Consider the following 10,485-nt stretch of genomic DNA (forward strand, 5'->3'; position numbering starts at 1 on the left):
TTTTTGGGGGGAGGGGGGGGGGGTTAAAGTGCTTGTGGTATTGCTACTCATATTGGTGTCCTGGATAAGGTTTTTTTTTTTTTTTTTTTTTGAAGGGCGAGGGAGTGACTATTTACTTCGGGTGTCAGTCCCCTGCAATTAGTGGTGGGAAAACTGTCCGGCCGGACAACAGGAACAACTAATTCATTCCAACTTACGAGTAGTGCGCATGCTCCGTTTGGCCCACTCGTTCAATGAGGCTCATTTGCATGGCGGCAGCTTGACGTCATCGCCTACAAACAAGCCCCGCCGTGATGTCACCGCGGCCGGCAAGTGTGTCATCAAGCTCTCGACCCCAGCCGTTAGTGCTTGACTTAAAGTTGACATTCAGGGCGCCCTTGTCTGGTTCGTTTTAAAACACTTACATCGTCTTGTCACACGGCAAAAACGCGTCAGGAGAACGACCGGCGAAATCCGCCATTGTCCGGTTCAAACTGCATCTGGGCAACATGGCGGCTCAAGCGACAAAGAGGGAAGCGGGAGACGCCATATGCCGACACTGCGCGCATGTCTCAAATTCGTCACAGCGGGTTTTCGTGTTGTCTTATACGAGTTGGGTCTGAATTGTCAAAAAGAAAAACACAGCGGATACATTGTCCTTCGTGCAGCCGCCATGTTGAGCAGTCCGTCACGGGCCCCCGCAAATGCAATGTCGCCGAACATGGCGCCTCGACAAAACCACGGTTGGGGGCAAAAAAAAAAAAAAAAAAAAAACCTCCCCGAACCGCTATCAATAAACGGAATAGCCTACCCGTTTTGATCCAATACAAAGCAGGCGAATCACCCTTTTGGAACAGCTCGAGCCAAGCTTTCGTCATCGGCTTCCGATGAGCGAAAAAACAATCGCCTTCGTTTTAGTCGTTCGTTTTATGAACATTTGCAACCTTAAGCCGGAACACAATTACAACGAGGCCTAATTTTTCTTCTTTTTTTTTTTTTTTTAATCAGGCTGACACTCGTTCTGGTGGAAACTTCACACATACAGAAAAAAAAACAGGACAAGACTTTAAAAAAAAAAAGGTTACTCACTGGGATATGCTTACTCATTGAAGATTGTAACTTAATCATACAGCCGGTCCTCAGGGGGGGAAACGTCAAGCGATTAAATGCTTCTTAACCATTCGAACCCGTCGTTTACGTGTCCGAGCGGAGCCCAAAGTCTCCTCTCTGGGAGAAAGCAAAGCCAAGTACTTCCTTTCGTGATCTTCAAAAGAAAATAGTATCCCGAGCGTAAAACGGCATAAGCGTCAAAATAAACCAACCTAGAGTAGTGCCCTGTTGTTACTTTACCGTAATTAATAATGTTATGTTTATTATTTTCTCTCAACGCATATGTTTCTCTTCAGGGGGCCCAGTACGAGTTTATTTTGAAGGCATATCCGGGGTATGTCGTCACGTCCTCTGATGCAACCTTGATGAAGCTCCTCAAACCGCACCCTGAGGAAAAAAAAAGTCACGTTTCTCATTATATTACAAATCAAATGACCTGCAAATAAAAAATACACATGCATAATACTTACAAAAAAAATATAACTCCAATCACCTTATGTATTCTGTTAACCTCTGCTGTACGCTAGGCGAAAGTGCCATTTAAAAATATGAAACAAAAGAATACACATCAAATATTTTTTTAGACAGAGGACAGACATGAAGGTAGCTGGTGTGAGAAAAGAGGTTGCACAAAACGGGTTGAGATGGAGGCAACTGATTCGTTGTGGCGACCCCTGAAGGGAAAAGCCGAACTGAAAAGAAGAAAAAAGAAGACACGTTTGTGTTTTGGTTTGAAACCCACTTGATACAGCGCTGTTCAAATTCACTGCACAAACCTTGATTAAAAAAACAACAACCATACAACATTTCGTTCCCTATTTTCTTTATAGTGTAAATTCAAATGACTAATACACTTCAAAAAGTTTTATTCATATGCACAATGTTTAATCTATTTTCTTTTTTCTCTTTTAAATCATGGTTAAACTTGCCCCTCAAATGTCATTCAAAAATATAGACAACTTTATACGGTGGATAAAAAAAAAGACCCATTCAAATCTAGATTTTAAAAACGTGCATCATTTTTGACTCATGATTTTTGTCTACTCGAATGAATCTCCCAAAATAACAAAAATGGTATTCTGACAAACGAACTCAATTGGAAAACATACAACAAACTACAAAAACGTTTCTGCCATCCCTTTTTTGTTGTTGTTGTTCTTTCGCGATCAAATCTCCCAAGCAGATGACTGATGGACAGAAATTTCAGGAATAATTGAACAATTAAATGCAACGTGGGGTATAATTGTGTCTCTCGGTGCACGAGAGGGACACTTGAATGCAAAGTGCATGGATCAAAGCCGCTTTATGCGCTCCTGGCGCTTTCCTGTTGTCTCGGCGAGCGAGCCTCACTTTGGCTGGCGTCTTTCTAGAAAGGCAAAAAAAAAAAAAAAAAGCAGCTGAGCTCTGCGTTTTCGCACGACCGACCGGGACACAAAAGGTCACCGAATGGACAGCGGCGGCAACCAATGGTTTTGAAGCAGTTTCTCGCTTCTGTGTCTGGCAGCCACTGGCCGGCGGGCGGGTGCCAGGCAGGCCCGAGCTGGGATTGCGCGGGCAGGGGTAAGCGGAAAAAAAGGAAGCTTCCAGTGCGTCACCATTGTAGCAATCGTGTATAAGAATTAATGTGCCGGCGAGGGTCTCACTTCGCAATCTAACTCCAAAAAAAACGGAGTTGATGAAAGACCCCAAATGAGTGACTCTGAAGATTCCCAGGTGACCGCTCGGCAGTGCATCGACTCAATCCACGACCTTGAAAGCCCACGTAGGAGCCAAGACCAAATGGACGGCGCGGGGATGAGCGTGGGGAGCAGGAAGGGGGTGAGGGTGACGGCAAAATTTGCGCCGCCCGTGGACTGGGTTGGCGGCCGGAGCTTCAAGAAGCCCCCGGACTCTCCTTTCTCCGGTGGACTTCCGCTGGAGCCATTTGACCAGCCCGGCTCGGAGGGACCGGACTTCGGCGGGGACTTGATTCGGCCGCCTCCAAGTGGGGCCCCACACAGGCAGACTGTGGAGGAACTCAAGAGCTTCCTGAGGGACGGACCGGTTCTCCACCCCGCAGGAAGTCCTTACTCCTACCCCCACGGGGACAGCAGCGGCGAGACCGGCAGGCGGCCGCGGATCGACGTCAGCCCACTGAGAGCGTTCAGTACCTTCAAACCTCAGCCTGACGCTTCTAGAAAGGGGCCCGGATCCAGAGAGAACTCTCCCATTCACGCGCCTCTCGCCATGGAGTCATCCAGCTCGTCCAGCCCTGACGCCAACACAAACAGACAGACAGAAGTCCCCACGCGCGCAGGCAACAGCGGAGGCTCCCGCAGAGAGACCAAAGCCCCTCACACAGGTCGGTATTTACCACTGGGATTGTGTTTTTTGGAGAAACGATGATGATGATCGGGAGCTTTCAGAAACGCGCATTGACGGCATCCGGTTCCTCGTGAGAGTTCCTCCCCGGGTGGGACGCGCAAATGGTTTGAAACTCTTGTCTGCAGATAACGGGAACGAGAGCCTGGACACGTCAGGGAATCAAAGGTTCATCTCCAGCATGGAGACCATCAAGCAGCAGATGGCCAGGGAGAACATCAACTTTGTACGCTTCGAGGCCACCGACCTGCACGGGGTCTCCAGATCCAAGACCGTGCCCGTCCGCTTCTTCCATGTAATCGCCTCCAGACACGCGTCCGTCCCTTCCGTCCGTTCGTCCTTCACGATCCGACAATCTGTCCAGCCGGTCGTCAATGAATTCGTCAAAGGTTGCAGGCGTCCGACCGGCCGACACTCATCCGTTTCCAACAATCCTTCCATCCGTCCACGCTTCCATCCATACTTTCCTCTCTTTAGCAATCCGTAGACTCATCAGTCCGTCTGGACAAAGGGCATAAAAGACGTATCAAAGCACTCCACGTGTCCCACGACACTACCGAGGACCTCGGCCTCCGGAAGCGCGTTGCGATCGCCGCCAAAGCCTTTTTGTTTGTTCGCTTGTTTGCAGGAAAAGGCGGTGTACGGCATCCCGATGCCGAGGAGCTACCTGGAGCTGACGCTGAGTCCGAAGAGCAACGAGGTAGACCACGCCAACGCCGCCAACTTCAGCAGCGACATCCTCCTGATCCCGGACCTGTCCACCTTCCGGATCCTCCCGTGGGCCGAGCAGACGGCGAGGGTCATCTGCGACCCGTGCACGGTGACGGGCAGTCCCCTGCGGACGTCCCCTCGCCTCCTGGCCAAGCAGCTCCTGAGCCAGCTCCAGAGCCTGGGCTTTTCCTTGCACTCCTCCTTCACCTACGAGTGTTGCGTCCTGGGGGCGCCCGACCGCATCGGGCCCAAGACGCTGCTGTTTCCCGCCACCACCCTGCTGGGTAATCACGACCTGCCCTTCTTCCAGCAGCTGGTGGACGGCATGTACTGCATGGGCGCCGACGTGGACAGCATGGCCTCAGCCAGCGGGCCGGGCCAGATGGAGATCAACCTGAGGCCCGAATTCGGCATCGCGGCGGCCGACAGCGCCTTCACCTTCCGCACCGGCATCAAGGTTCCAAGTTCGTTCAGTTCAATCGGTCAGCTTTATTCGCAGAACCCCGGGTCCTGGCGGAGTGGGACCGTAGACCCCAATAGAAAGCGACAAGATATAGACATAAGGAATTGGCGTTCAACCAGAGAGGGGTGTGGTTTTCTATAGATGCTGAAATGAAGCTCTTCCTCTCGCTTCGTTTTCAGTGCTTGACACCGAGAGGCCACCAGGTGGCGGGAAAGCAGTATTTTTGTATTCGACATGGCCAAAGCAAATAGCGAGGATAACCCAAAGAGAAGTTTCCCCCCCCCCCTGAAAGTCCGAGCAGAATTTGCCAATGCTGAAACGATACGTGGGGGATTCACTGGCCGTTAAAATCGCCACGGGAAAATCAATTCCTACCTTGAGACCTGCGTACATTCTGTGACAAAGTTTGTTACTGACTCAATTCACTCATTCAAACCCTTTGACGTCTAAAAGCGTCAATGGACGCATAGTCCTCGCCTCCCCTTGACGCCTAAAGGCAGGCGTAAATTGCGTTTTTTTCATGGGGGAGGGGGCAAGAGAGTCTGATGCAACTTCTCACTGAAGCAGCAGGCTTGACTACAATGTAAATAAATAGTAAAAGAATGGCCAGCAGGTGGCAATAGCGCCATACTTGAAATGATGCTTGAAATGCATGCTTTTACAAAAAAAAAGCTCATTTTCTCTGGATTTCTGAAGAAAATCGGCCTTTTCCAGAAAACTTTTGCCAACGAACGGACAAAGATAGAAACAAACGTTTTTGTTTTTTTTTTCTGCTGAAAGAAGAGAGTCTCACCTTTCTTCTGACAGTCGAACAGAAAATTCTGTGGGCCTTGCAAATCAGTCAAGATTCAGTCAAATGTGAGGGATTGAGGGGGTTCCAGTGAAAAAGGGTGCGATTCAATGAGTTAAGTTAAAAAAAAAAAAAAAATGATTGTGCAATTACCTGTACATACTGTCGTATTCATGTGTTCAACGTGGGCCTTTAAGGGGAGTGGCCGAGCGAGTGCCATCAAGAGCGGGAGTCGGGTTGGGCAGTTCATCCGCGTCTGAGTGCACGGTTCGAAGAAAGAAACAAAAGAAACGACCCCCCCCAAAATTCCGAGGCTCATGTCCTGTAGATTCTGAATGGATTTCACTTTTCTTGGGAAATGGTCGAGAAGTAGGACTTTCATCATAAACCGTCTCACTTCTCGCTCCTTTTCAGACGGTCAGTCGATGGCCTTTCAATGCGCGGCGTCTATTTTGAAATGGCTTTTTTTTTGCCTCTGTTTTTTTGTCCCGCATGCTCGGAACGCAAATGAAAAGGAGATGGCCCGCAAACACAGCTACATCGCGAGCTTCTTCACGGACGACGGCCTCTACAACGCCGGCGTGCTCTCCCACAGCCTGTGGGACGCCAACGGGCGGCGTAGTCTGTTCCAAAGCGGCGAGAAGGCAGCGGCGGCGGCGGCGGCGGCGGGCGAGCTGTCCGACATCGGCCGCAAGTGGCTGGCCGGGCTCCTGACGCACTCGGCCGCCCTCAGCTGCCTCATGTCGCCGGGTCTCGGGTGCCGCAGCCACATGGCCAAGGCCGTCAAGGACCCCAAGCGGACGCTGTACGCCACCTACGGCTGCAACGACAACAGCAGCTCCTTCAACGTCAAGTCCCACGGAGGCCGCGAGACCCACATCGACAACAAGCTGGGCTCGGCCATGGCCAACCCGTACGTGGTTCTGGCCGCCACCGCCGCCGCCGGATTGGACGGCATCCGGCGCAACCTGAGCATCGAGGGCGGCGTGCACAAGGCGCCCGGTCAGCAGAAGGAATTTGCCATCGCCGTCAAGCTGGACGACGCCCTGGAGGCGCTGGCCGAGGACCACGTCATCCGCAGCGCCTTAGGCGAGCCCTTTGTCCAGTACTTCATCGCCATGAAGAAGTTTGAAATTGAGACCCAGGAACTGGATGACGAGAGGAACAAGTGCCTGGAATACTTTATCTAGAAGGCCGTCGCGGTTTTCCACGATCCAATCCAAGTTTTCCGATGAAGACGCCATTGCTACTGTGCGACGGGTAACAAATAAAGGTGACCTGAGACTCGGTTGCGGAAAACGGGCTCTTGTTTTTTATCGCTTGAAAGTGGAAATGTGACTTTCAGAGTACGTTTCGGGTCAATGTTGCTTCCGGCGGTTCTAGGCAAAGGTGGTGCCAAGTCAATCGTTAAGCCTCAAGTCTCAACCTCGGTCAGGGTAAACCAACGTGGCGAAGAAGCCGGCTGCGTTATGCGTTCTATTGACGGTCGGAAGTAAGAAGCAGAAATGACGTCTACGTACGTCACGCCGGTTTGAATCGGGGCGATTGAAAGCCATCCGATCGCTGATCTTGTACGCGCCAGGAACGATGTCATCTTACGCGTTCCCAAACGGGTGGTTCCCTTCGTTCCGTTTCAGAAACCGAAATGTCGGCCTTCGCCTGAATATCCACCCCCACGGAAACACAGTCAATGCATCCCAGACCGATTACGTTGTATTTTCGTCAATCAGAGAGGCGGAGAAACTTTGACCTGACAAGAGGGCCTTGCTCAAAGACACTTTTTTTTTTGTTTTGTTTCTTCACAAATGCTCCGTGACAAAACGATCGACTTGATTGTTTAATTTTCACAGTGAACGGCTGGGACACAAGGCACACCGATATTTGCATACGCGATGTGAAAAAGTCACGATTCTACGGTACCTAACTTTTAAGCGGCGCCACGGTCAGCCTCCTTGACACGATTGGCCCTTCTTCCGATGTTCTACTTGTTCTTCCCGATGAGGTTCCCAACCCGCTGCATGAATCGTCCCAGTCTGTTGTCGGCGCCACTTTGTGTCGGGCTGTTTGGGGGTTGCCCTCCACCTCCTCGCTTGGCTTTGTGCGCAGGGACCCGAGAATGTAGCAGGTACTCGTAGCGACTGCAGGCCTTTTCCCGCCGGCTCTCGTAGGCCCCCTTTCCCTGCTCTTCCAGATTCTCCCGGGAGCCCTGCTGCGGCCCCGCCGCGGCCGGGTTGGACTTTCGCTTGCTGGAGCGTTGAGAGGACAGTCGGTGGAAGGTGAAGGAAGACTTTGGCTTTTCGTTCTCCACCGCCGAGCTCTGGCTGCTCCTGTGCTCGGTGGCAGACGCTTTTGCCAAAAGGGACGCCCGCGAGTTTGAGCTGCAGGAGTTCTGCGATCGCAGCGATGCCTTCCTTTGGAGGGATTTCTCCTCCTTCTTGGAAGCCTTCTTTTCCTCCGAGCCTTTGAGCCGGGTGGATTTCTTCCGCTGAAGCGGGAACTCCTCCCGATGATGATGGCCTTTCACCTCGCCGGCAGTTAAGGTCTTTGGAAGAGTTCCCTTCTCGTGAGAAGGCGCCTTGTTTGTTTCTCGAGGCCCCGACTTGGCCTCCTGAGATCCGGAATTTTTCTCAGTCAAGTGCATTTTGGAAGTCTTGTCTTCGTTTCCGCTGTTCCGGTCTTTGAGAACAGCGGCAGTCAGGACAGGATTGCCGCAAACCTCTTTCTCCTCGGGGATTTCAATGAGGGACTCCATGGTTCTGGGGCGCTGCAGACCACCGGGGTACTTGAGGGAGGAGTCTTTGAGTTTGTCCTCCAGTTGGGCGGCCGAAGGGGTCCTGGCGATGGGCTCGTACCACTCGTACGCGGGGCCGGCCTTTTGCTCGGGACTCGTTTGGATGTCAAAGTATGAGGCGGAGCGGTCGCCGTCGTCGGCCCGGTTTGAATCGAGGTTTCGGCGGTTGGCATCATCCGGCCCGCCGGCCTCCTCCGCGACGTTCTGCCGCACGTCCAGGCCTCTCAACGAAGACTTGAACTTGGGCCGATCCAGACTTTGATACATGGATCGCAGAGATTCTTGGCTGTGCCTGAGACTGTCGTACTCCTGATAACTGAGTCTTTTCTGCCGCATCTCGTCCAAGCGGGACTTGATGTCCCTGGATCTGTTGTTGATCCCTCGCGGCCGGTGGTCGTTCAGGACCGCGCGGCTGCCGTATGGCGACGTGAGCGGGGACAAGGCGTCGCACGATCCGTCGAGGTTCACCTGGCTGTTCAGGTACGTGTCCATCTTCCACCTGTGGAGGGAGGTCTCAGAGTTGAAAGGGATCAGATTCTGGTCCAGGCCGTATCGGCCTTGGTGTCGAACATGCTGGTGAGACATCCTGGCGGGCGCCAGCAGACTAGAGCCGGCCCCGTCCGGAACGACGGGCGCTCCGACCTCTCTGGTCCCCATCCTGAGCCGAGTCATGGGGTTTAACTTCTGCAGGTCTCCACCAAAACTCTGGCCTCTTGTCATGTGGTCGGAAAAGTGGGACAGATGTAGGCGGTCCTGTACGCTGAGGCCCCTGGTCAAGAGCTCGTCCTGAGCCAAACCCCTCAAACCGCGAGTCCCTCGGGATCTCACGTGAAGTTGATGCAGCGAAAGTTGGCTGGAGTTTGGACTGCGCAGCGGCGCCGCGTCTCTCAGGTACTCCACGTGCGAGCGCTCCTTGTGCAGCGCTTCGGGGACGGTCGAGCGAGCGTAGAGGCGGCGGAACTCTTCGTCGTAGGAGCTCACCAGCTGACCGGTGACCACCAGTACCATGCTCACGTTGATCTTCTCAAAGGACCACGTGTAGCTGGAAAGAAAGTCCGTTGCTGATTTTACATGGCGACGCAAAACGCTCCGAAATATTGTTTGCATTGTTCGCACTGTTGGCACGCGAGCGAGGTGCTCAAGACTCACCTGTAGGTTCCGTACAAAACGCTGCGGCAGTCCACCAGGATGAATCGCTGCTCTAAGCCGCCGTGAAACTTGATGCCGGACTGGCAGCGATACTGCTGACCTCTCACCGTCCGCACGCGAATGTTCTGATGGCGACAAGTGGAATGCCTCGATAAGCCCGGTTGCATTTTCGGGACCCGTGAGGAGCGAGAAGCCACAGCCGATCGCATTCCTCGATGCCCGAGTCCCGCCGACCTGCGCAAACGGCATCCGCCTCGGCGAGCAAAGCGCCACTGTCTGTCAAGAGTTCTACCCGGACAAGTTTAAACAAAAGAACCCGACTCAAGGAAGGTTGTTGGTGCAGTCCGGCGGGAGTGGATCTCTCAGGGCGAACGGCGGGCAGTTGCGCCGCGATCACACTCAAAGTCCCTCGTGTTCCCCGTCGGTCTTTTATTGTTTACGTATGCAAAATACAAGAAAGACACTGCCCCCGATATTTGCAGACCACCCACCCCCCCCCGCTCCGGTCCGGCCCCTCAGTCTGCGATGCGATGAGCTACTTTTAACGCCGTCTCTCACGGGTAAACAAATCGCAGACTTCGCAGATGACAAACGGTCGCCGGGGGCCGCAACCGGTTCTCAGACCGTGCTTTGATATTCTGAAACACTCCGTTCCGAAACTGTTGACTGAGTCTCGCCTTCCGCTATCTGTTTGCACTCTAGCGGTAATGTGATTACTGTGGATTCCAAGATCCCTCCGTCCGGACCGGCCCGAACTTTAAACATGATATTATTCTCTTTGTAGATTCCTCTAACAATGTCATTGAGAGGAGGCGGCGTGTCTCCATGCAGGCGCGGATTGTCGGGCCTCGGCGGAGGTCCTTCCCTCAAGACCAAACGCGCCGCCTGACGTTTGATCGAAACCGAGGGCTGAGAGCCGTGTTTTGTTCTACCGCCGTCGACGTTGCCCGACAGGAAAATCCGGACGCGGCGCAAATTAAGGCCGAGTTGCGACTTACACATTGCGAGTCTGTGAAGTCGGAATGTCTGCATCCGGTTGGGGAAAATTCGACCCCGAAGCCAGTTTCTGTTCGCGCCATGAAATTTGGTAGAGGTGTCTGTCATGAGTAGAGCTGCCCCCACCCCCCCCGA

General features: G+C 52.9%; 2 protein-coding genes and 2 long non-coding RNA genes across 4 annotated transcripts in view; 1 reads left to right on the forward strand and 3 right to left on the reverse strand.

Moving 5' to 3' along the window:
* Positions 1-1,231, reverse strand: part of LOC109512644 (uncharacterized) — a 2,124-nt gene extending 893 nt beyond the window's left edge. Inside the window, exon 1 of the long non-coding RNA XR_002167566.1 lies at positions 1,069-1,231. This is a non-coding gene — a long non-coding RNA (uncharacterized LOC109512644). The remainder of the gene's footprint in view (positions 1-1,068) is intronic.
* A 1,027-nt stretch (positions 1,232-2,258) lies between these two features.
* lgsn (lengsin, lens protein with glutamine synthetase domain) lies at positions 2,259-6,702 on the forward strand. The gene is made up of 4 exons (XM_019864523.1): positions 2,259-3,430; positions 3,579-3,745; positions 4,079-4,618; positions 5,930-6,702. Exons 1-4 carry the CDS (start codon positions 2,779-2,781, stop codon positions 6,602-6,604), a joined length of 2,034 nt encoding a protein of 677 aa, XP_019720082.1. The 5' UTR covers positions 2,259-2,778; the 3' UTR covers positions 6,605-6,702.
* LOC109512645 (uncharacterized) lies at positions 3,250-4,107 on the reverse strand. Its single transcript, XR_002167567.1, has 3 exons — positions 3,698-4,107; positions 3,443-3,595; positions 3,250-3,340 (listed from the first exon to the last, which is right to left on the reverse strand). It is a non-coding gene; the product is annotated as an uncharacterized LOC109512645 (long non-coding RNA).
* A 536-nt stretch (positions 6,703-7,238) lies between the features above and the next one.
* On the reverse strand, positions 7,239-10,356 carry LOC109512622 (protein FAM83B-like). The gene is made up of 3 exons (XM_019864492.1): positions 10,022-10,356; positions 9,355-9,642; positions 7,239-9,247 (listed from the first exon to the last, which is right to left on the reverse strand). The coding sequence occupies exons 1-3, from the start codon at positions 10,354-10,356 to the stop codon at positions 7,396-7,398; spliced, it is 2,475 nt and encodes an 824-aa protein (XP_019720051.1). The 3' UTR covers positions 7,239-7,395.
* Positions 10,357-10,485: the final 129 nt, after the last annotated feature.

Source organism: Hippocampus comes, unplaced genomic scaffold (genome assembly GCF_001891065.2).
Source record: "Hippocampus comes isolate QL1 unplaced genomic scaffold, H_comes_QL1_v1.1 scaffold371, whole genome shotgun sequence".
NCBI classification, from domain to species: Eukaryota; Metazoa; Chordata; class Actinopteri; order Syngnathiformes; family Syngnathidae; genus Hippocampus; species Hippocampus comes.